The 25,904-nt window shown below is 42.7% G+C and overlaps 1 protein-coding gene across 4 annotated transcripts in view; it reads right to left on the bottom strand.

The window, feature by feature from the left end:
* Positions 1–13,977: 13,977 nt before the first annotated feature.
* PPP1R21 (protein phosphatase 1 regulatory subunit 21) overlaps positions 13,978–25,904 on the bottom strand; it is a 78,485-nt gene continuing 66,558 nt past the window's right edge. The window contains exons 19-22 of one of the 4 annotated variants that reach the window (XM_054024584.1): positions 25,393–25,509; positions 23,930–24,028; positions 20,041–20,166; positions 13,978–14,612 (exon numbers count right to left, since the gene is read on the bottom strand). In XM_054024584.1, the coding sequence (XP_053880559.1) occupies positions 14,583–14,612; positions 20,041–20,166; positions 23,930–24,028; positions 25,393–25,509 (372 nt within the window). In that variant the 3' untranslated portion in view covers positions 13,978–14,582. Of the gene's footprint in view, positions 14,613–20,040; positions 21,477–23,929; positions 24,029–24,243; positions 24,773–25,392; positions 25,510–25,904 lie in introns of those variants that run through there. The other 3 variants (XR_008444585.1, XM_054024585.1, XM_054024586.1) reach the window with 3 other exon arrangements.

Raw genomic sequence — 25,904 nt, 5'->3', positions numbered from 1 at the left:
CCTTGGCTACAGCCTCGCCCTCTTCTGCTAGGGCCGCAAACTCGTATCTGGTCTCTGATAGCAAGAATTCCATGAATTTTAGCATGGTGGACCAGGAATTAAAGTCGTACCACCTTAGAAGTGCCTCCTCAACTGGAGGCTTCCCCTGGAGTATACTTTCCTCCCCAACATGTCCAGTTTCCCAGCCTCTTTCACCTTATGTAAGGGTCCTTGCTGCCCTTGTCTTTCCCGGTCGTTCACAGCGGCCATGACCAGGAATCCTGGCAGGGGGTGGGTGTACAAATACTCATACCCCTTCAGGGGCACAAAGTACTTCCTCTCCACCTGCTTTGCTGTAGGGTGGAGGGATGCAGGGGTTTGGCACAAGGTCCTAATGGACTGTAAGATGGCCTCATTCAATGGCAAGGCCACCCTTGCCAGTCCTGAGGGTCTCAATATGTCCGCCAGGGCTGACTCCACTATCTCTTCCACTTGGCTACCAATTGAAACTTATTAAATATTTTCACTTCTCTGCTCCTCACCTTCTCCTCCCATGCTGTGTCTGTTGAGACTGTAAGCACTGCAAGGTAGGTACTTTCCCTTCCTATGTGTTTGTACAGTGCCTTATACAATAGGGCCTCTTATTGCTACTGAAATAAACTAGACAATGTAGCTGTAAAAACACCTGCACCTTGCCTACCCTATAGTTTCCAGCACTAATGCATTACAGCTATGAAGTTCACTAGTATAGAAAAGGTAGAAACTCTTCACTATTTTACTGAACATTTTTCCATTCCCTTTTCTATATAAACCAATGCATTTAATCAGGTTACAAATAAATACTTCAGACTTAGTACAGATTATCTCTGGTTGAGTTCTGCTGTACTAGATGTTTTAACACCAGTCCCATTACCAGCTACAGTGCTGTCTCAATTTGGAGCCATTGGAATTATGAAAGATTTTGAGGAATTAGCAAAAATGAGGGCGGTCTATTAATCGCAGTTAACTCACCTCATTTACTAAACAAAGTTAATCATAATTAATCAGTTTTAATCAGACTATTAAACAATGGAATACCAATTGAAACTTATTAAATATTTTGAATGTTTTTCTACATTTTTATATATTGTATAGTGTTGTAACTGAAACCAAAGTGTATAGTACTTTTGACGACAAATATTTGCACTGCAAAAACGATAAACAAAAGAAATAGTATTTTTCAATTCACCTCATACAAGTACTGTAGTGCAATCGGTTTGTCGTGAAAGTGTAATTTACAAATGGAGATTTTTTTTGTTACATAACTGCACTCAAAAACAAAAATTTAAAACTTTAGAGCCTACAAGTCCACTCAGTCCTACTTCTTGTTCAGCCAACCGCTAAGAAACAAGTGTGTGTACATTTACAGGCGATAAGAAGAGGGCAGCATTATCTACAATGTCACCAGAAAGTTAGAACTGGCATTTGCATGGCACATTTGTAGCCAGAACTGCAAAGTATTTATGTACCAGATATGCTAAACATTTGTATGCCCCTTCATGCTTTTATTTCATGTTATAGCAGTCTTGGATGATGACTAGCACATGTTCCTTTTAAGAACAGTTTCACTGCAGATTTCATAAAACGCAAAGAAAAGTACCAATGTGAGATTTTTAAAGACAGCTACAGTACTCAACCTCACGTTTAAGAATCTGAAGTGCATTCCAAAATCTGAGAGGGACGAGGTGTGGAGCATGCTTTCAGAACTCTTAAAAGAGCAACACTCCAATGCAGAAACTACAGAACCCAAACCACCAAAAAAAGAAAATCAACCTTCTGCTGGTGGCATCTGACTCAGATGATGAAAATGAACATGCGTCGGTCTGTAGGGCTTTGGATTGTTATCGAGCAGAACCCGTCATCAGCATGGACGCATGTCCCCTGGCATGGTGATTGAAGCACAAAGGGACATATGAATCTTTAGTGCTACTGGCACGTAAATATTTTGCGAAGCCGGCTACAACAGTGCTACGAGAATGCCTGTTCTCACTTTCAGGTGACCTTGTAAACAAGAAGTAGGACTGAGTGGACTTGCAGACTCTAAAATTCCACATTGTTTAAGTTTTTAATGCAGTTCTTTTGTACATAATTCTGTATTTGAAAGTTCAACTTTCATGATAAAGTGAGTACTGTACACTTTTTACTGTGTTGTAATTGAAATCAAAATATTTGAAAATGTAGAAAACATCCAAAACATTTAAGTAAATGTTATGATTTTTTTTAAATCGTGCGACTAGGTTATTTTTAATCACGAGACAGCCCTAGCAAAAAAATATATTATAAACTCAAGTTAGGTAATAGGTTTAAGGTTTATACTTTGATTTAAATCAAGTAGTCAGATGGCATGCAATTATTTTATTTGAGGACTGGTGAACATACCTCACCATAGCGTCTGATGATTCAGTCTCTGCCTCAAAAAAAAAAGCTTAAAATTTAATCTTGCAGGCAGGTAATCCTCTCTGAGTCTACTGCTCTAAGTTTTTAAACTGTTTTAAAATAGCCAAGATATTTAATCATTATTTGGAACTTTAATGATACAAACTTCACTCAGGTAATTAAAAAAAAAATCATGAGGGAGTAATTTCTTAAAAGATAACATCCTATTTTTTTTTAAAGTAAATGCTGGACTATAGCCACTCAACTGGAAAATATTTGCATTGAAAGCATGAAATAGTGACTGTATTTGCTGTTTTCTAAATGCAAGTACATGAAGCATTTCAGAACTGTCCCAAAACACTAGAACAGTGCTCTTAACACAAAAACAATCTCTTGCAAACTTGTAGTACTTTTAAAGCACAAAACCAGTCTCTTGCAACATACCATTATGTTAAGTGCACATCTGTCAAGACCTGACATGGCCAGTTTTAGATTTCTGTGATTTCAATTAACTATAAACACACTTATATGTAAGGCAGGACTTGTATTGTATACCCCTAACTAAATCTTGGGTACTTTGGGGCAGGAGGCGGCCTGGGGCACTGCGGGTGCTCTGGGAGGGGGCCTGCCCAGAGGCACCGCGGATGTCTGGGGGGACGGCGACACAGCCCAGGCGCCCCATGCTGCTGGGGGCTGCACATGGTCTGGGACTCCCACTGCTGCTGGGGAGAGGGGGTGTGGTGGCAGCCCGAGACTGCCGCTGCTGTTGCGGAGGGCAGGAGGGCATGGCCACCCAAGACTTCTGCTGCTCCGGGGTGGGACACGGTGGCCAGAGACTGCCCCAGGAGCAGCTGGTACAGGGGTTGCCCAAGCTGCTGGGGCGGTCCCTGAGCCAGCTGCACTGACCACTGCAGAAGTCACGGAGGTCCCAGAAAGTCACAGAAGCAGTGTCTTCTATGACAAACTCGCAGCCTTACTTGTATGTAATACACTGTGTAATGCATATTAGGAGGCTCTGAGGACACTATGAATCACAATCCATTCAGATCAGGCAATATCCTAAATCTGAATAAGTACAGTATATCACACAATAGAACATTTAGTACTGATGGAACCAAAAACATTTTCTATTGGTACTAAATGAGTATTAGGGAAGAAGGATTTTTTTAAAAGCCTATCTTAAACTATAAAGTGCTCCCAGGACTTATCTTACTGATTGTAAATTGATAGTCTGGCAGTAGATTTTATTTAACTTTGAATAGTTGGGAACTGCATTCACCTTTTCTGAACATTAATAATGGCTCGAAAACAGTGGTCCCCAAACTGTGGGGCACGCCACCCAGCCCCACTCTGCCCCTAGCTCCACCTCCAGCCTGGGCCTGGCCTCAGCCCCCACTTCCCACCGTGGCTGTGCTCCCGGCGCTAGCCCTGCTCCTGACCGCTGTTCTTGGGGGTGGGGTGGGACAGGACAGATTCCATTACAGTTAAGGGGCGTGCGATGGGACCACTGCTCTGAAATAAATTAACATGAAAACTATTTCTGTTCCCTAATAATTTCTTTCCCAATACTATGCACAGACTGACTGTGCTTTATGTTCGCCCAATAATTTTCCAGAAGTATACCAGGATTTTAAACCCTCTGCTGCAAGTCTGTTTCAAAGACGGAGATTTCCTTCAACCATGTATTAGCATAGCACTGTGGAAATACAAGTTAGACAGTTATTTTACTTTTTGAAGTCCGCTGTTTGAGATGTTCAAATGGTGAGTGAGGGCTGGTAAATACGGCTGCATGTGTTAGTATAGTTCGGATCTTTTATTCTGTGCAGCTATCTCCACTGGTTACCCACAGCTTCTCAATCCCAAATTCAATCAATACTTGGCTTTGTCTCCATGTAGTCACCAGAAGCAGTACACAGTACATTTCAAAACATCGAGACAACTGCTAGCATTTCCTGCTTTATTGTAATCAATTCTCAAACACAGTACTCCTTGCTCTGCTTTATGGCTCTATTACACCTCCCAGAACTTTACATCTGGCTTACATAACCTCTTTATCATATCAAATCCCAGCCCTGGACCTGGTCCTTGGAATACCACTCCCCAGAACGTTTTTGCTATTCTTATATTGTGGAGCCTAGCTCACTCATGACTCTGTTGCCAGTTTATGGCAGTCTGGGAATCATGTAGAATATTTTCCTGAAAATATGCAAGGCTTGAGTGCTCAAAATTTGCCTGCCCATCTTAAAAAATTTCTTCAGAAGGTTATTTTCCTTCTTAGAGTTTGTCTGCACTGAAGCTTAAGTGCTACAATCTCATTCATAGTTCCATTCTACTATCTAGTTATTCCTTTGTGCAATACTCAGACCACTCCTGGTTTTGATTGTATGCTTAGCATTTAATTCACTCAACCAAATTCCTTTGTCAGGCTGCATATTAATAGAGTTGGAGGCAGCCCGATAGAATAAAGACAATAGTTTTCTTAAGAGGCAGCGTCAGGGCTTCCTATAATCAAAGTCCAGACATCACCTGGTAAGTGGGGAGACTTGTATCTTAGCTTTGCCATGATTTTAAGGGTTTGAGGGAATGGGATATATGATGCAGCTCTATTGCTTCTCAGAAAAACATCTTCCAGAACATAACTAACCAGGTAACCATACCATTTCAGCTTGTATAATGGAGTGTTACTGCATACAAACCTAAAATTTATGGAGCAGAGATGATCCAAACCCCCAATCTCATATCTCAACACTGCCACAGCTTGAGATGTTCAAAATACAGAGCTGATTTTTGCAGCTTAGGCTCATTACTAATGAAATATAACTGCTGTGTAAGCTCCTACTTGAACAGTATCAGCAATGGAATGGATTTCTTTCCAAAAAAGTAAAAAAATCATGCACCAAAATTATTACCTCCCTCAACTCCTTGCTTTATGAAAATGAACAGACTGAAGACTCCTTTCCAACAGAATAGGAGTCAAAACGTCATTGAAATCTTGTCAGAAGGAGATGATTTTTTTAAAGACACTTCATCTCTCCCCAGCTCTTCTTGCAGTTAAATGTTCACCAGCATGAATACACACATTAAATACACCCCAACCCCTTATCCCTTCCCCACACCATGGGATGAGCTTGTAGCATATCTGGCAGGATAATAAATCCAAGCTCTGACAGATTGACAGGAGCAGCGTTCCAATGTTAAGGAACCGTGGTAGAAAGATCATGCCAGCAGCTCCCTCCTATTGAGAGAGAGGCAATTTCAGTCCAAGCACCTCAAGAGACAGCTAATACACTATGGCACAGAAGGCTGGCTCTCAGGTAACTAGGTCCCAAACCACTGGAAGACAGCAAAGATCCTGGATAGATAAAAGACTTACCTTTTGTAACTGTTGTTCTTTGAGATGTGTTGCTCATTTCCATTCCATTGTAGGCAGGGGTGAAAGTAACTTAAAGGACTTACTGGTACGCTGGAGTCCTAAGCGGGGGCATGGCCTCAATTGGAAGAGCTGTGGCTGGGAGCCCCAGGGCCTTTAAAATCACCCCAGAGCTACCAGCTGCAGAGGATCAGGGGCGAATTAAAGGGCCTGGGGCTCCAGCCACCGCAGAGCTCTGGGCCCTTTAAATCACCACGGAAGCCCTGCCACCACTACCCTGGGGCAGCAAGGCTCGGGCGGGGATTTAAAGGGCCTGGGGCTCCAGCCCCTGCAGGGAGCCCCGAGCCCTTTAAAGTGCTGCCCGAGCCCCACTGCCAGAGCTCCAGCGGTGTTTTAAAGGGCCCAGGGCTCCCCGCAGCGGCTGGAGCCCTGGGCCCTTTAAACCACCACCACCAGATAAGCCGGTCCAGTCCGGCACAGCATACCGGCTTACTTTCACTACTGATTATAGGTGTGTGTGTGTGTGTGTGTGTTCACCACATGCACTGGTGCCAGAAACTTTTCCCTCAGTGGTATCCGTAGGGAACCAGCTTTGGTGCCCTCTGGAGTGGTGTGCATATGTGCCGGCTCCCCCCTCTCTCAGTTCCTTCTTGCCAGAACTCCGACAGAGGGGAAGGAGGGTGGGTCATGGAATGGACATGAGCAACACATCTTGAAGAACAATTAGTTATGAAAGGTAACCATCTTTTCTTCTTCTTCTTCTTCTTCAAGTGCTTGCTCATGTCCATTCCATTGTAGATGTCTCCCAAGCAGTACCACTGGAGGCGGGTGAGAGTTCATTGACGTGTCGATTGCAACACAGCTCTGCCAAAGCCAGCATCGTCTCTGGCTTGCTGGGTGATGGCATAATGCGTCAAGAAAGTGTGTACTGGAGACCACGTTGCAGCCCTGCAGATGTCCTGGATAGGGACATGCTCCAGGAAGGCAGCCAAAGATGCCTGAGCCCTAGTCGAGTGGGCCTTCGCTATAGGCGGAGGCACATCATGTGCAAACTCATAACAAGTACGGATGCAGGTGGTTATCCAATTCGAAATCCTCTGAGAGGACAACGGAAGGCCCTTCATCCTGTCAGCTATTGTTACAAAGAGCTGGGCCGATCTGCAAAAGGGCTTGGTGCGCTCCAGGTAGAAAGCCAGGGCACACTTGACATCTAGAGTGTGCAGCCACCTCTCTTCATTGGTCATGTGAGGCTTTGGACAGAACACTGTGAGGAAGATATCCTAGCTGTCATGGAAGGGTGACACCACCTTTGACAGGAAGGCCTGATGGGGCCGCCGCTGGACCTTGTCCTTGTAGAATACTGTGTACGAGGGCTCTGAAGTGAGGGCTTTAATCTCAGAGAAGTGTCTTGTGAGGTAATAGCTACAAGGAATGCAACCTTCCATGACAGGTGGGAAATGGAACAAGAAGCCATAGGCTCAAAGGGCAGACCTGTGAGCCTGGAGCGGACCAGGTTGAGCTCCCATTGGGGAACTGGGTCCCGGATCACTGGAAAGAGGCTTTCAAGGACTTTCAGGAACCTGATCATCATCTCATGCAAGGATACCGATCTACCCTGGATGCGAGGATAGAAGGCCGATATGGCTGCCAGGTGCACCTTGATCGAAGAGAAGGCGAGGCCCTGGAGCTTTAAGTGAAGCAGGTAATCCAGGATGGACTGCAGAGACAACTGGGTCAGGGAGATACTCCACTCTGACGCCCAGCTGGGAAGTGACCACAGTGCTGCTATGGCCAGGTCCATGAGCATGCCAAACCAATGCTGGCGAGGCCATGCTGGGGTGATCATAATGAGCTGTGCCTTGTCCCTCTTGATTTTTGAGAGGACTTTGCTGATGAGTGGAATTGGCAGGAAGGCATACATCAGGTCTCTTGACCATGATAGGAGAAAGGCACTGGAAAGTGAGCCTCTGTTGAGGTCTTGCAGAGAGCAGAACTGAGGACACTTCCTGTTGTGTCTGGTGGAGAACAGATCCACTCAGAGAGCACCCCACTTTTGGGAGAGCATTCTGACAACCTCCAAGTGAAGGGACCACACGTGGTGAGAGAAGAAGGACCTGCTCAGGCGATCTGCCAGTGTGTTCCAGACACTGGGGAGGTGTGAGGCTTCCAGGTGGATTGCATGCTGAATGCAGAAGCCCCATAGACTGAAGGCCTCCTTGCACAGAGCCAACTAAAGAGCTACTCCCGCCTGTTGAACATGGAGGCAGTGTTGTCCGTCAACACCTGCACCACCAAACTGGACAGTTGGGGAAGGAAGACACCGCAAGTCAAATAGATGACTCTGAGCTCCCTGATGTTTATATGTAACGTGAGCTCCTCTCAAGACCATAACCCCTGAGTCCACAGCGTATCGAGATGCACTCCCCAACTGAGGTCGGACCACATCTGAAATCAGGGAGGTCGCGGGCTCGCAAACGGCACACCTTCCAACACCAGAATCGGGTTGGGGGACCACCACTGTAAAGAAGCAAGTACCCGCGGTGGGATCATGATGACCTTGCCTAGGTGATGTCTGGCCGGGGAGTAGACTGACGCCAGCTACATCTGGAGGGGACGCAGCCTGAGTCTCACATGTCAGACAACATATGTGCATGCTGCCATGTGCCCCAGTAGTCTGAGAAAGATCTGGGCAGTGGTGAGCGGATGGGCAGTGATGCTGGCAATCAGATCTGACATTGCCCTGAACCTGGCGTCTGGCAGGAATGCTCTGTCTCAGGTAGAGTCGAGTACCACTCTGATTATCCCGGTCCAAAGGATAGAGTTTAACATTGATTTTTGTTCATTTATCAACAGGCCCAGAACTTGACAAGTGGCATGCAAGACGCTGCGCTGGACCTGGAGCAGCCTTTGGTGAGCCAGTCGTTGAGGTACGGGTAGATCTGGATACCCCGCCACCAGCGACATGCACTTCGTAAACACCCTTGGCACCATCGCTAGGCCAAAAGGAAGCACTGTGAATTGGTAGTGGACAGTCCCAACTACGAAACGTAGGAAATGTCTGTGTCCATGAAATATTGATATGTAAAAGTAAGCATCTTTCAGGTTGCAGGCAGTGTACGAGCCTCCCGGATCCAGGGAAGGAATGATGGGGGCCAGAAAAACAATGTGGAACTTCGATTTCTAGAGATACTTATTGAGACTCAGCAGGTCGAGGATGGGGCATAGATAAAAAAAATAGCGGGAGTAAAACCCTTTCCCCTTCAAGTGCAGAGGAACTTCCTCCACGGCTCCCATCCACAGAAGGCCCTGCACCTCCTGAGCGAGCAGATGCTCATGAGAAGGGTCCCTGAAAAGAGATGGGGAGGGAGAGGGGACAGAAATAAACTGGAGGGTATACCCCTCTGTTACTGTGCTGAGGACCCACTGGTCCGATGTTATAGAGGCCCAGGCAGGGAGGGAAGAAGGGAGACAAGCAATTGGAAAAAAGCAGGGGTGCTTGATCCAAGACATAGGTTGGAAGGTCACCCTCAGGCACACCCTCAAAATGCCTGCTTATTACCCGGTTGGTTGTGGGTAGAGCTCGAGTGAGCTGGGGGACCAGCTGTTGGCCTTATCGGTGCTTGAGCCCTTGCCCTTTCTGTGGAAGGGCTCTGTTCGGGAATGGCCCCCAAACCTGTGGGACTGCTGCGGCTTGAACCGCTTTCTCATGGGCGCTGGCGTGTAAAGGCCCAGCAAGCGCAAGGTAGCCCTAGAGTCTTTCAGGCCTGTAACTTGCTTTCTGTCAACAGTGCCAGGCCCTGGATAGACTGCTGAACCTCCACTGACAGGCCAGACAACTGCAACCAGGTGCCTCATAGAAATGGCCGAGGCTATGGTCCAGGCTATGGAGTCTGCCACATCTGCTCCTTGGAGGGCTGCCCTGGCCATAGCTCTGCCCTCATCCAGAATAGCCAGGAACTCCTTCCTGGGCTCCTCTGGTAGTGAGTCTGCAATCTTGACCATGGACTGTCAAATGTTAAAGTCATAACAGCCAAGAAGGGCCTGATGGTTGGCCACTCTTAACTGGAGGTTTGCCATAGAATACATTTTTCTGACAAAGAGAGCGAGCCTCTTCGCCTCCTTATTCTTAGGGGTCAATCCCTGCTGGCCCTGTCTATTGTGCAAATTGGCCGCTGATACCACCAATGAGCTTGGAGCAGGGGTGTATATAGGTATTCAAATCCGTTAGCAGGGACAAAATACTTCCTCTCCGCCCACTTGGAGATGGGGGGGAGGGAGTTTGCCACAAGGCATTGATCAGCTTTACACTCCCTCATGGACTGGCAATGCCACCTTGGAGGGGGCTTTCTGCTTAAAACATCAACCATGGAGTGTGAGGGTTCTGCTAACTCCTCAGCCACCAACTGCAGGTTAGATGCCACCCTCTTTAGAAGCTCCTGGTGAGCCTTTACATTGTCCTGGGGAACTGTGTGGGATGGTCCCGCTATTGCCTCATCAGGCGAAGAGGATGAGGAAGCGAGAAACGGCGCATCTGCCAACTTCATAGCCTCCACCAGGGGAGCCTCAGCTGAGGCTGGCTGACCCTAGGGGCCTTGCTCTGACTCTGCTTCCGAGACTGGGGGCAGGAGGGAGACTATTGCCGACTGTTTCTCAGATGCCCCTGAGAGTGATCGGTGCCCCTGCGACAGTTGGGGAAACCCCCGGGACTCCATAGCTGCCAGAGACGCAACCATTGGCCCTGGTACCATGCAACCACTGGTAGTCCTGATGGGAATGTCAATGCCTCTGGTGGATGGCCTTGGCCTGCAGGCAGATCTTCCTCCTCACTCTCTGAGCCGGAGGAGGGAGAGACTCGTCTGGGGGACCAGGCTGGTACCAAAGCTGCCTATCTACCCCATTCCCATCACCCCTTTTTCTCCAGGGGTCTCCACCTGTGACCTGTACACCTGTGACAGAAGACTGCTCTCAGTGCCGCACCTCCCGGGACCAACAGCAGTGTTCAGTGGATCGGCGGCGGTATCCTAGCAATCGACGCCATATGGTTTGAGAGTGGTGCCGCTCTGTGGACCAGGAGCGAGAGAATCGAAGTCTTAGCTCAGGAGAACATCAACATGCCCATGGGGATCCATAGGGGCAAACTGGAAACCGGCATCTTTACCCTCTAGAGTGGTACCCCAAATTTGGAGATAGACTCGAACGCTCCGGGGACTGGTGATGCGCCTCCACAGGTCTGCACCAGACAGCTGGCAATCGGCACTGGGATTCTGGGGAACGCTGCCTAGAATGTGGAGAACAACGCCAGACACTCTGATAGGTAAGCCAACCTGTATCTGGGATCTGGCGGCACTGCTCAGGCGAGTGGTGGTAGGACATCCCCTGCGTCGGGGAGTGGTGCCTCACCGATGGAGGCTGCTGGAAAGGTCCCAGGGCAGGATTGCCCCTCGAATGGGGCACCTCGCTAGCCAGCATGGGGGACAACACAAGGGACAATATGTCCTTAGCAGCCTGAAAGGCCTCTGGTGTGGATTGCACCGCTAGGTGCCACGTGCCTCTGCTGCTTCCTGGGCGGATGTTGAAGGGGGCTCGACAGCTCAACGGGTGCTGGAGCCTGGCCTCTATCCGGAGGGGAGGAGCTGCCCCATGTGGGTCTTTGCTCTCCTCTGGCTCTCTCCTTCTCTTTACGGGACATAGGATAATGCCCTCTTCCGGCCTTTCTTTGGTTTTTAGCCAGTACCAGGGATGGGCCAGTCAGAGGCCAGTGCCGGCAGCGTGCAGAGCACTGATGTCTCGGTGCTTGGAGCAGAGTCTGATCTGGCCAGCTCTGAGGCCAGCATGAGGGTCAACTCCACAAGGAACGCTCTAAGTTGAATGCCCCGCTCCTTTATGGTTTGTGGCTTGAAACTTTTACAAATGTGAGACTTATTGGTCACATGGGTCTCCCTCAAACACTTCAGACAGCTTTGATAGGGATCACTGACTGGCATACGTTTTTTGCAGCATCACAAGGCTTGAAGCCCAGGGATTGGGGCATGCCCCATCCCTAGGCTAAGTCCCATAGGGGACTAAGTATTTCTAACTTATGCACTAAGGGAACTAATAAACTATACAAAACTTTCTAAGAACAACATACAGAGAATCACAACTAGACAGTTGAGAAGGAAAGGTTGCCAAGGCAAGGAGACATTCCAGCACCATCACTGGCAGTAAGAAGGAACTAAGGGAGGGAAGAGCCGGCGGAAAAATTTCCAGCACCGATGCACGTGGCAAGCACACACATCTATAATGCAATGGACACGAGCAAGCACTCAAAGAAGAATGGACATGCTCCTGGCATGAAACTCTGCTTATTGCACTGGCTGTCACCTCCAGCATTAACTTCAGTTTCAAAGTTGTCACCCCAGAGAGTGTATTACAGCAATTAAATAGAGGTGACAAAAATATGCCTTTGTCACTCAGATTATTTGATCACAAATAAAAAGTTTGGGTGGCTTTTAGGCAGTTTTTTATTAACCTTAATCTTCAATGCACCTTTTGATTAAACTTTCCAAAAACATCACCTTCTGGCAGAGATTAAGCTTAGGAAAGTTCAAAGGATCTTTTCACAAAGTTTTAAGAAAGTAGAAAGGATGTTTGAGTGCGACTACATGTGCAACCTCCGTTAAACACGTAAGTGATAGTAAACACTATAAAACGTAAATTTAATAATTTGATTTGGAGATGCAAAACAGGGGAACTAAGGTGTGTCTCACTGCAAGACAGAAGCCTCCTGCACAGGTCACTTCAAGGGAGGAGAAGAGAAGCATAAGTTGACTCACAGTTCTACTCTGTTTACAACATAAAAGGAGGAACAATTCAGAGCCAAGACAACATTGTATTTTTAGAAGTAATCTTGGTGAAACATAGCTCTTCCTATGTGCTTGTCCCTGAGGACTTTGCTATACTTAAAACAGCTGCTGGTAAGAGGCAGTACACAGTCTAGACAGGTACACTCAAAAAAGGCACCTCAGCAATATTAAATTTGTGACTTGGATTTCTTTTATTATGGACTCAATACACATTGACTTGGCTAACATTACAGAGTAAATCTTGCATTTAGGACAGATAAATGCCATATTATCCATTATGGAATAGAAGTTCAATGTAAAACATTTAGCAACACTGATTTTTGTCAGACACTATGCTGTGGAAACCTATGGTTAGAGCTGGTCGGGAATTTGACAATGTTTTTTCACTGGGAAATGCCAATTCATCAAAACAGTTCATTGCTATTCTGGGTTTAGAAGGTCTCAATCTTTCCTGTTCCACTTGGCATAAATAAATATTCATTAGAGCAGGTACTTGAACCTGATTCTCCCACTTGCCAAGTGGGAGCCATAATCACTGAGCTAGAGAGTCAGTGTCACTTTCTCTGGCCCAATGTTTATTCAAAGTGGAAAAGCTCCAACAGGAGAGAGTTCAACCACATTCTAAAATAGCCAACTGCATGGTGGGTTGGGAACTCATCTGGGATGTGGGAGACCCAGGTCCAAATCCTTGCTGTGCCTGATTTGGAGCAGAAACTTGAACCCAGGTCTTCCCCTGCTCACATGAATGCACTAACAACCGGGTTGTTCTAGGGTGTGGCTGGCCTCTCATTTATCAAAAGATCTCAGCTTCGTCTCAATGCTAACTCATGAAAACAGTTAAGGGATGGGAAAATCGTTTCATGCCCACCTCTATCTGTGGTATTAGACTGTGCTGAAAATCTTATGAGAGAGAGATTTACAGGCTTCCTAAATAAATTATAATTACGAGTAAACAATAAACAGATTTTTTTTAAAAGTCAGTCCATTAGGGAAACTTCATAATACCATAAAATGTTTTAACTGCTTTACAAATTCAGTGTTTAAGTCATCTATGAATTCATAACTTCTAGAGAGTAGTAGATCAGCCTACCCTGTGTGCTGTTACACTTCTGAGACACAGGACTTTACAAAAAATATCTTTGTTCCTTTTCAACATTTTATGCTCACTTTTTGCTCTAGATTTTATGAGCAAATTTTTATACCAGCACATTTTAAAATACAAACAAAATTCCCCAACAAGTCTTTAATGCAATTTCATGAGCATTTCTTGATTGAGCTACTTGTCCTCTTGAGTTCAAAACCGAAGCCCCTACGTACGAGAAACTGACGTTTCCAATATTGAATATACCCCAAACAAGACTGAGCCAGTTCACTTTAAGTTTGAATTTATTGACATCAGGTTCCCTAAACAACCATCCCAACTAATTCAGAAGATCTGAGAGCAGGAGGAAACAATAAATGTACACAAAAATGCACAGCTTGCATGGCCAAAAACGTTACATTTTCAAATGAATCTGGAGACACTTTTTTTTTTTTTTTTTTTTTTAAAAAGAACAGCAAAGAATGGAATGTATGAATGTTGACAGTTTAAACATTTTATCCAGAAACACACTATCGCACGGATACCAAGTTTAACCCATACTTGAATTTGAAAATATACATAATCTTAATTAGATTACATTAAAATCTAATTTCAAAAAGTGTACAGTAAAAACAACCTAAGGGAATTCCGATGCAAGTTAACCATGAGTGAAAATTGTTTGTTTTAACTGCCAACATTAAATTCTGTCTGTTTTACTGATTACAAGTTTTAAATGTGTCAAATTCATATACAGCACCAAATGACTTATTACTAGGCCAAACCCACCTCTGTTTCCTTTTAAGAACTAGCCAAGAGGGTGACATTGAATTTTCAGCATCTGCAATTCTGTGTAGCAGTAGCAACATCTGAAAGACAGTTGATTGGCCGTAAACTATCGACTTTTGTTCTTTCTGGAATTTCCCTGTAGTGAAAAATAAACAATGCACGGAAGAACATAATTCATATGAAAATAACTTGTACGAACCACAAACAGGAACAAATCTGATGTCTATACAGAGAAAACATTACAAAAGAAAATGCAGCGTAGGAGAAAAAAGTCATTAAATTTCCAAGTAAGAAAGAAGAAAAGAAAGCTTCTGTATTTAAAATCTTGTGTCTACTCTATAAATTCCCATTACACTTGTTATAACTGAGGGAAGAAAGGATTACAGCTTTCATAGTCATCAAAACCACAAATATTTTATTCTAATTAAAATCTAGAAGAAAGGCACTGGAATTCTGTCCACGTTCTCAGGATTACACCATCATTCAAATGCTGTGAAGGCAAGTGAGATTTTATCAGTAAATGGTACTTGTTTCTAATAAAACCCTTACAGGATAATTGCCCAAAGGAATAAATACTGGGAATTATTTTGCATCATTTTTTCTTAAGAAAACAGTGACTGTATCATATTTTAGCTTGTTTTAAACAGGATAATAACAGCACAGTCTGGAGAAGAGTTCTAAATTTATCATTTTCCATTAATAGGATGTCAGTAATTCAAAAATGCACGTCTATTTGCAGGAGTTCATCGTTTAATTGTTTTAAGCAGAACTGGTTAAATGTTGGCAGTGTTTGATACTTTGTTATTTCTTGCTGTTTTGACTTGGAAACAAAACCCTCCCCAAATTTGAAACTTTCACTTTGTCATGCTTCCATATTTAAAAGGGCCTCATTTTAAGTGAAATTGTGAAGTTACTGCTTGAGTACCTAAGGTTATGGGGGGAGAGGGAGGGTTTTCTTTACTTTTCACATGTTTCAGACATTGTTATTTTGATAAGCAACTTACACCATTTGTGCAGTGATTATTTTCCAGAGGGATTTTTTAACATTATAATATGGCACAAATAGTCTCCACCCCAGAGAGACAACCAAAAGGGCATCCTTGCGATTCGGTATTATGATTTCAGATCCTGATAAAGTAACATTGTTAAAGGGACACTATTGTTACAATCAGGGCCGGCTCCAGGGTTTTTGCCACCCTAAGCAGCGCCAAAAAAAAAAAAAAAGCTACAATTGCGATCAGTTCTACTGCTGCCGCTTCAGTCTTCGGCGGCAATTCGGCGGCAGGTCCTTCGCTCTGAGAGGGACCCACCACCGAATTGCCACCGAAGAGCCGGACATGCCGCCTCTCTCCGTTGGCCGCCCCAAGCACCTGCTTGCTGGGCTGGTACCTAGAGCCGGCCCTGGTTACAATTTATATTTATAACAGATTTACCTGTATTAATAGTGAGATCTTGGATAAATTAAAATAGCTTAAGTCCATTTTAGATCTGTTTTGTACTTTTTGCTCAGCAGACTAGTTAATTTTATGAAACTAATTACATTTCACTTTCTGGTATTTAGACTACAGACCGGTCAGCCTCACCTCAGTCCCTGGAAAAATCATGGAGCAGGTCCCCAAGGAATCCATTTTGAAGCACTTGGCGGAGAGGAAGGTAATCAGAAACAGTCTACATGGATTCACCAAGGGCAAGTCATGCCTGACCAACCTGATTTTCTCCTATGATAACTGGCTCTGTGAATATGGGGAAAGCAGTGGACATGCTATACCTTGACTTTAGCAAAGCTTTTGATAAGTCTCCCACAGTATTCTTGCCAGCAAGTTAAAGTAGTATGGATTGGATGAATGGACTATAAGCTGGATCGAAAGTTGGCTAGCTCATCGGGCTCTATGGGCAGTGATCAATGGCTCGATGTCTACTTGCCAGCCAGTATCATGAGGAGTACCCCAGGGGTCGGTCCTAGGGCCAGTTTTGTTCAACATCATCATTAATGACACTGGTCTACAATTTTTGAGAAGTTGTCTGCTTCAGAGATAAAATGTGCTATTTATTATGTATTTTGATGTGCTGAATTCAAATATGACAAAACAACTGATAGACATAAAATGTAACTTAAATATCTTAGAAACAGTAGTCAATGTATATTGTGTAGAGAGAGTTTTAATCATAAATTGTAAACCTAGGTCTTTCCATGTGTTTATGGTTGCTTTACATGATAATATTTCATCTGTCCTGTTTATGTAACACTTTAAAAATCAGCAAAAGGGTTATATAAATAAAATTTATTATGAAACAAAAGGTAAAAAACTATTATGTACATAGTTTAGTCCTATTCAGTGTCTACTCAGCGCTTCTTGGCTTGTCTCTTGTTTTCATTAAATGGAGCATCTCTTGTCACTGTCCAGCAATAGTCTACAAGTATTGATGGGCTCCATTTGCCCTGATAGTGTTTCTCCATTGTTGCAATGTCCTGGTGAAATCGCTCGCCGTGCTCGTCGCTCACTGCTCCGCAGTTCGGTGGAAAAAAATCTAGATGAGAGTGCAAAAAATGTATCTTTAGTGACATGTTGCAACCAAGGCTTTTGTATGCCTTGAGGAGGTTTTCCACCAACAACCTGTAGTTGTCTGCCTTGTTGTTTCCAAGAAAACGTATTGCCACTAACTAGAAGGCTTTCCATGCCGTCTTTTCCTTGCCACGCAGTGCATGGTCAAATGCATCACCTTGAAGAAGTTCACGAATCTGAGGACCAACAAAGACACCTTCCTTTATCTTAGCTTGACTTAACCTTGGAAATTTTCCACGGAGGTACTTGAAAGCTGCTTGTGTTTTGTCAATGGCCTTGACAAAGTTCTTCATCAGACCCAGCTTGATGTGTAAGGGTGGTAACAAAATCTTCCTTGATTCAACAAGTGGTGGATGCTGAATACTTTTCCTCCCAGGCTCCAATGGCTGTCGGAGTGGCCAGTCTTTCTTGATGTAGTGGGAATCTCTTGCACGACTATCCCATTCGCAGAGAAAACAGCAGTACTTTGTGTATCCAGTCTGCAGACCAAGCAAGAGAGCAGCAACCTTCAAATCGCCACAAAGCTGCCACTGATGTAAAGTTGTTTCATGTTGTCATAGGTTTCCTTCATATGGACTGCATGACCAACTGGAATTGATGGCAAAACATTGCCATTATGCAGTAAAACAGCTTTAAGACTCGTCTTCGATGAATCAATGAACAGTCTCCACTCATCTGGATTGTGAATGATGTTGAGGGCTGCCATTACACCATCGATGTTGTTGCAGGCTACAAGATCACCTTCCAGGAAGAAGAATGGGACAAGATCCTTTTGACGGTCACGGAACATAGAAACCCTAACATCACCTGCCAGGAGATTCCACTGCTGTAGTCTGGAGCCCAACAGCTCTGCCTTAATCTTGGGTAGTTCCAAATCCCTGACAAGGTCATTCAGTTCACCTTGTGTTATGAGATCTGGTTCAGAGGAGGAGGATGGGAGAAAATGTGAGAGTCCTGTGACATTGATGGTTCAGGACCAGAAGTTTCATCCTCTTCCTGGTCTGACTCAAGTGAGAATGATTCTGGTGCATCAGGAACCGGCAGTCCTTCTCTGTGGGGTACTGGGCATATAGCTGATGGAATGTTTGGATAATGCACAGTCCATTTTTTCTTCTTTGACACACACCTTTCCCAACTGGAGGCACCATGCAGAAGTAACAATTGCTGGTATGATCTGTTGGCTCTCTCCAAATCATTGGCACTGCAAAAAGCATAGATTTCCTTTTCCTGTTCAACCACTGGGGAAGATTTGTTGCACAAGTGTTGTAGCATATGTGTGGGGCCCACCTCTTGTCCTGATCTCCAATTTTGCAGCCAAAATAAAGGTGATAGGCTTTCTTAACCATAGTGGTTATACTGCGCTTTTGTGATGCAAAAGTCACTTCACCACAAACATAGCAGAAGTTATCTGCATTGTTCACACAAGTACGAGGCATCTCTGCTCACTTTGGCTAAACAGAAATGTGTCCCTTTGCAAAATCAAACACTGACAAATAAGAGAGCATGACACTGTATGATTTCTAGAGCTGATATAGGACAATTTGTTCAGCAGAGTGATGTAAGCTTCGTTATGATTGCATCATCCATGACTTCTAGGAATAACATGATGCAATTCATATCATGCAAAACGCAATACCAGCTTCAGATTGCATCATTCATTGTTTTGCCTAAAAAGCAAGTACTGTCCAAACCCGTCATAGATTTATTCATAGATCCAGTCAAAGATGTATTTTAGTCATTTCTAGTTTAAATTGAGATCCCTTCCCTTTATAACTCACTTATCCTCCGCCATTCCCAAGTCAAGGGTCGTATATACTGACCCAATAGCATATCTTGAAAACTAGAGCCAACCAACAATTTTAAGCATCATTTTCGTTCAGTGACCCAGAATTAGTAAAGTTTGATCACATTTATTTCAGAAGCATTTTGGCTGTAGAGCAGTGTGATCTGGATGATAGGATGAATTGCACCCTCAGCAAGTTCGCAGATGACATTAAGATGGAGGGGAAAGGTAGATATGGACAAATTGGAGAGAGTCCAGCGGAGGGCAACAAAAATTATTAGGGGGCTGAAGCACATGACTTACTAGGAGAGGCTGAGGGAACTGGGTTTACTTAGTCTGCAGAAGAGAAAAGTGAGGGGGTATTTGATAGCAGCCTTCAACTACTTGAAGGGGGGTTCCAAGGAGGATGGAGCTAGGCTGTTCTCAGTGGTGGCAGATGACAGAACAAGAAGCAATGGTCTCAAGTTGCACTGGGAGATGTCTAAGATGGATATTAGGGAAAACTATTTCACTAGGGGGGTGGTGAAGCACTGGAATGGGTTACCTAGGGAGGTGGTGGAATCTCCATCCTTAGAGGTTTTTAAGGCCCAGCTTGATAAAGCCCTGGCTGGGATGATTTAGTTGGGGTTGGTCCTGCTTTGAGCAGGGGGTTGGACTAGATGACCTCCTGAGGTCTCTTCCAACCCTAATCTTCTATGATTCTATGTGTGAAAACGAGAAATAAGAGCAGCTAACTTTTCAACTGGATCATTGGGATGACAGAAAGAACAGCAGCTTTGAACACAATATATTGTAACTATGAAGGAGTGACCATAAAGAATATCCATGAATGAATGCTTACAGTATGACTCTATCTCCTCCACCTTCCTGATCATCCTTCCATGTGCATTTTTAACAGTATGTTTTATTTTAAGGTATCTGAAAAATGGTACTTATAAGAGTAAGAAGTCCCCCTTTAAAGCCTAATCTGGTGTGGGGAGGATGTAATAAGCTCTCTACAGTTAAGAGTGCAGGGAAAGACATAGTTTATGACCACCAGTCATTTTCAGATTCCAAGTTAGATCCTAAAACTCTCATTCACTTGGATCAGTAGGGATAGGGCTTCAGATTTTCATGCCAAGTGGCTGAGAATTAAAACAAGCTAGTAACTTCACACTCTACTTGCTAACCCAGGCTACAGACCATGCGCAAAGTAAATACAACACTTGGTAACCTACCTTACTCATTTTCAGTGTATCGATTTCTTCCCTTTGTTTAGATAAGGTTTCATTCATGCTGCACAGATGGTCACTCATCATACTTAGCTGATCTTCATAGCTTCTTTTGGTGGTTGTCAACTCATCCTAAGGAGTGAATGAACAGTAGCTTTCAGCTTTGCCTAATATTACAGTAGCACATTGTTCATGCAGACATTCAAGTTGTCCAACAAAGCTGCTAGGTTGACCAAACGTGTGCACTTAAGCAATTTCATTATGGAGAAAAGCAACTATGCAAAAATTTAACTGAAAGAAAGTCTTGGTAGTTTTCTTATTTATCTTTAAAACTTCATCCCCCCCTTTCCCTCACTATCACCTCCCAAAACTTATTTTATTACACTATTTTATAAATCATCATCTAACTAAGGGTTTAACAACATGCAACAAAAATCACTGAGGCTAAAACCCAGTTTTCAGCCCAGATTGTTGCAATTGTTTTTATTTATTAAGTTCTGTTTAACATTCAGGATTATGTGTTTAAAAATAAGTGTTCCAGCCAGTATGCTTTTTTTTAAAAAAAGGAAAGAAAACAATTTGTTATATAATTTTAGATGAATCGTTTGAGAGAGGTTTTTTGGGGAGATATATGGATCTTTACAGATATATAAAGAGGGTGCACTGTTTTAGAAGGAATTCAATTTTATAATTATGCCTATTTGCCACCAGAGAAATTGTCAAATTTCATCATACAAGCACTTCACAATTAAAAGAGTTCAGAAAAACACTACATAAATCCTGGTCTTAAACTCAAATAGGTGATCCAAAACCTCCATTAAGAACATGGGTAGGCAGAACTGGGCCCAAAAAGACAGTACTATTAAATATCTGTACATACAAAGTCTTCAGTGTGGTATCTGAATACTTAAGAAAAGTAACAGCTAAAGATTAAGGGCTGCAGGATCAGATCCTTTCTCATGCTTAGTATGCTCACTGACTTCAAGGGAACTATTTGTATGGGAGTCTGGGCTGCACAATCATGTCACATCATTAATACCTTGAAATCATACAGGGATTCATTAAGTCACTGGAGAATTTGTGGATAATTTCGATCATGCTGGTCTTGTTTATGAAGGTTAGGCATAGTACTAGCAATTTAAAAAAAATTTGCATCAGAAGTCAAGTACTTTAAGAGCTACTAATAAAAGTCTACCATTGTAATCATTACTCCAAGGGATGGCAAAATGGCAGTCCACTAGCCATAAGTCAAAGAACACTAAATGGGCAGCTAGTTGACAATATCACCATATTGTTCTCCTTTTATGTGTGATGTGATCTTCAAGCAGTAGTGACTGCACTAAGTCAAACAGAATTTTATTTAAAAATCTTATCTTGTTGCAGTGAATGCCAAAGATCAATGTAAGGCCGTTTCAGATGTACATCATCAGTTTGACATCAATCTGAAATACACGAAAGATATTTTTATATTTCAGATGTGATAGCAAAGGCATATAAAGTGACATTATTCAAAAAGCTAAAGGAAGGTATTTTTTCATGGGCGTCACTATCATAAAACTTGTGCAAAGTCACCTTTGCAAGTTTGAGAAAATAAAATGTGCATTACCTATAGAACAAGGTGCATTAAAAAAAAAAATTTAGGCCATAGCAATATGACTTTAGGAATGTCAATATTAGGACTAGGAACAAGGTGGCAAGAAGTATTTCCCAGGGTAACCACAAATGTCTGAGTAGAAGAATAGACTCTCTAACTCAGCAATTTCCAGTACTGTCATCATTAACTGAAAGCCTCATAAATAGCCACATTGTGCTTATTAGTATTTTAAATCAGTTGCTCTCAATCTTTCCAAACTACTGAACCCCTTTCAGGAGTCTGAGTTGTCTTGTGGATCCCCAAGTTACACCCCACTTAAAAACTACTTGCTTACAAAAAATCAGACAAAAATACAAAAAAGCGTCACAGAACACATTGAAAAATTGCTTACTTTCTCATTTTTTAATAATGTAATTACAAAATAAATAAATTGGAATATAAATAGTGTACTTACAGTTCAGTGTATAGCACACAGAGCAGTATAAACAAGTCATTGTCTGTATGAAATGTTAGTTTGTACTGACTTTGCTAGTGATTTTTATGTAGCACGTTGTAAAACTAGGCAAATATCTAGATGAGATGATATAGTTCTTGGAAGACCTCTGCATACCCTCAGGAGTACGCATACTCCTGGTTGAGAACCACTGTTTTAAGTGATGGCTATTTACTGTGCCCTCAGTACAAATTCAATGGATGTAAAGAATTAAAATGTTTCATAGATAATTAATCTTTAATCCTTGTATTGAAAAGCAGGCCACGTGGTTACATTGTTCAATGCAAAGGCCTCACATTGCACTCCTGAATAGGTCCCGTCCATCTCTGAGTCATGAGTATGTGCTTTCTGTGTCTGGCAACCCTGACAAACTGTCACCCCCTTTCATGGTTCTGTATTACTACATGGACTCAATCTCAAAGCTGCTTTTTAGTAAGGTTGTGAGTTTACTGATGAAGAATCTAAAAAGGAAATTACGGGATTCATTTTACATTCCACTTCTCAATTAAGAAGCCTCCCACCTTACCCAATGATAAAGAGGACTATGATGATGTGAAGGAGAGATTACATGAGATGGTTCAAAACCAGAAGGAATACTATACTCTGGCAACTATAACTCATATGGAAAAATAGCTTCCTTCCTCTAAAACTTTTCCAAGCCAAAAATGTTAGTTTGTTTAAAAAGTGAAGAATCATCTGCTCATTAGAATTAGCACTGGTTTGAACTAACTGAATATAGAGGGGGGTCAGAAAGTTAAGCCTCTCTAAGTTCCTGAGTACTTATGTATTTACAATTTTCTCTTTTCTCATTCTCTTAATTATCTTGGAGCATAAGCTTTTGTGGGTGAATACCCACTTCATTAAGCGCATGACGAAGTGGGTATTCACCGATGAAAGCTTATGCTCCAATACATCTGTTAGTCTTAAAGGTGCCACAGGACTCTCTGTTGCTTTTTACAGATCCAGACTAACACGGCTACCCCTCTGATACTTAATTATCTTGGCTCAGTTCTCTGGATTTTAAGTGCAAATGGTGTGCTGTGCATTTTTGCAGAGCAGTTTTTCAAGGAACTAAAACTGACATGTCCACAGTTTGATAACTACAGTTAAAAATTACTTATTTTATTAAGTTGCCATGTGGTTTTTATAATAAAGCACCATCAGCCTTCCGGGGGGGGGAAAAAAGCAGAGGCTGAAATAGTCTTTAAAATCCCAGCGGCCAGGGAGGATGCCACAATGTACATTTATGATTCTGGGTTTTACTGGGAAAGTGAATATGTAAGTGCGTCTCAGTCTCTCTGCTTGCTAAGTTCTTGTATGAAGTGAAGTTGACTTTTCTATTTGAAAGTGCTCATTGAGCAAGAACCTTGTCAAATTCTCCTCTTCAGTCAGCCTATTAAAATGAAGTGTGGCAAGAGGAGAGAAGGGACATTAGATGCATATACATTATAATGTTTTGCACGCAGCTAAGCAGCTGGGATTTAATCATAGCTTTGGAAGCAAAAAACAAACAGGGATAATAAAGGGTAAAAGGGACAATATTTTCACAAGATATATGTTTACATCAAAATGGTATCTCCGTTACTGTAAGTATTTTCTCAATTTTTTAAAATAATACATATCCCATTCAATACTCAATCTTCGATAATTTTAAACATGTGCATTAGTGGGTTTGGTCTGAAATTCTACTCACATGCCATGACAGTTTTCAGACTTAGCATGGGACGTACACTGGGTTTTATGTTTTTCCACCCACAACTATCCCATGGAGTGTGTCCATCAAATTGCTTAGCTAACATTTCACTTGCCTGTAATCTACTGATGCTTTGACTAGCTAATTTCATCTCCTCCACTAGTGATTCCTTAGACTTCTCAGCTAATGATAATCTTTTGGCAAGCGCTCGACACTATCAACAAACAAACAAACAAAAAATCAGTTAGTGCTAGCAGAGTATTGTACATAGCAAATTATTTGAGGCAGAGGGTTTTTTTTTTTTTTTTTTAAATCAATGTTTGGGCCTTTCAAAATGCAAAGTTTTTGGTTTACAGAAAGTGTGTTACAGAAATAAAGCTTTTATACAGAACTTCACAAGCTAAACAGTGATTTAACATTATAAAACACTAAACTTTCAGGATTTATTTTATAGAAGAGCACCTTACATTTTAGACACTATTGCTAGAAAATAATATCTGGGATCAGAAGGATCTATTAATTTTGTTTAAAGAAAACATAAAAAGAAAAACAAATGAGATCTTAAGATGCCAGGCACATGCACATATTGCTTAAATGTCAGTGCGGAAGGATGGTTCTTTCACATTATCTCATTATCTGCCATACCAATAACAGTTGTGTACATTAAAGCTTACAAAGCAAATCTAACCAAATATGGCGCATGTTCTGCATGTGTTTCTGGCAAAATTGCTCATCCTACTGAGGAGCATTTATCGGATTCTAAAATTTAACACAACAAATTCTTGAAAACAGTTCTCAGCTTGCAAAGAAGTCAAGCAAGCCAAATTGTACAACATTCTCCAATTTCTAGGTGAGAGGTAAGTTCTAGTTCTTCATTATCAAATTGCTAAATTCTTTGAAATTACTGTAGTTTGTCACATTAAGCCAGGGCAGTGGATCAGCATGGAGGCTAGCACCCCTGCAATAGAAATATTGTGTTAACTCAGATATGCCAAGGAGGAGGGTGTGTCAAAGCAGGAACCAGAGGGACTAAAACTGTGAGGCCCAGGATTGGACTGGGGAGCAGCTGCTGCAGTGCAGGGATTGGGTTGGGGAGTGGGACACAGGGGGGCGGGATGAGGCCCAGGTAGGAAGCTCCTTTCCAGCCTGGAGCCAGCTTCTCTCCCCTCCTGCCCAAGTCTCAGTATCTCCCCCTGCCCCACCCTGCATTAAGCCAAGGACCTACATTCAATTCTATATAGTTTGGTAGCTAAAGCCAGCAATAAAATAGGTGTATAAGAATAACCTATATCTAGGCCACTTAAAACCAATGCAACTGGCTTTCTTATTACCAAATGCAACTGATTGATGAGGGAGGTTGAATATGCAATTATTCAAAATTAAGAAATTGATGCAACACACAGCAAGTACAGCCTTTTATGAATACTACCCCAAAACCAAGGAATAAACTGCAGGAACAAATTATCAGATAGATTGTCCATGGTGTTTTGGTAGGAGCCTGTTGTTCATAACATTGATCTATAGAAAGTTCAGAAAGGAGTTACTGTTTTCAGTACAGGAGATTGACTGGATGCTCACCTCAGCATGAAAATGTACTGACTTGCTGTCAGCCAGCTGTAGAAGAGACGTAAGTTCTACTATCCTTGCCATATAGTGATTTTTTATCAAGTCTTCACGGGACTTAGCCTCTGGAGCCTGAAGAGTGAGAGCTCATGTGATTAAACAATTAAAAAGACTATCTTTACGAGAACTAAAGCCATAACCTAGGTCTTTATAAAGGAAAAAGTTTTTTTTTTTTTTTTTTTAAAGTGGCAAGTTGTCCAAATGGGATGGACTATTTATATAGCATGTAAAATTTGATTGAGCTGGGCACTTCTTAGAGCAGACACATTTATAAAATAAAAGCAATCTTATCAGATATTATGCAACACTACTAACGTGAGTCTTCTGAAAAACAATGATAAAACTCAAGGTTATATTTTATGTAGAGACTTGAGTAAGTAGTAGTAGAATATAAAAACAGTCACAATTTACATTAAAGGATTTCTGGTGAGGATACAAATCCTTGAGAACGACCTACTGTCCCCTTC

Source organism: Malaclemys terrapin, chromosome 3 (genome assembly GCF_027887155.1).
Source record: "Malaclemys terrapin pileata isolate rMalTer1 chromosome 3, rMalTer1.hap1, whole genome shotgun sequence".
Classification (NCBI taxonomy): Eukaryota; Metazoa; Chordata; order Testudines; family Emydidae; genus Malaclemys; species Malaclemys terrapin.
The sequence above is the reverse complement of the archived record's forward strand: the minus strand, read 5'-3'. Positions and strand labels throughout refer to the sequence as shown.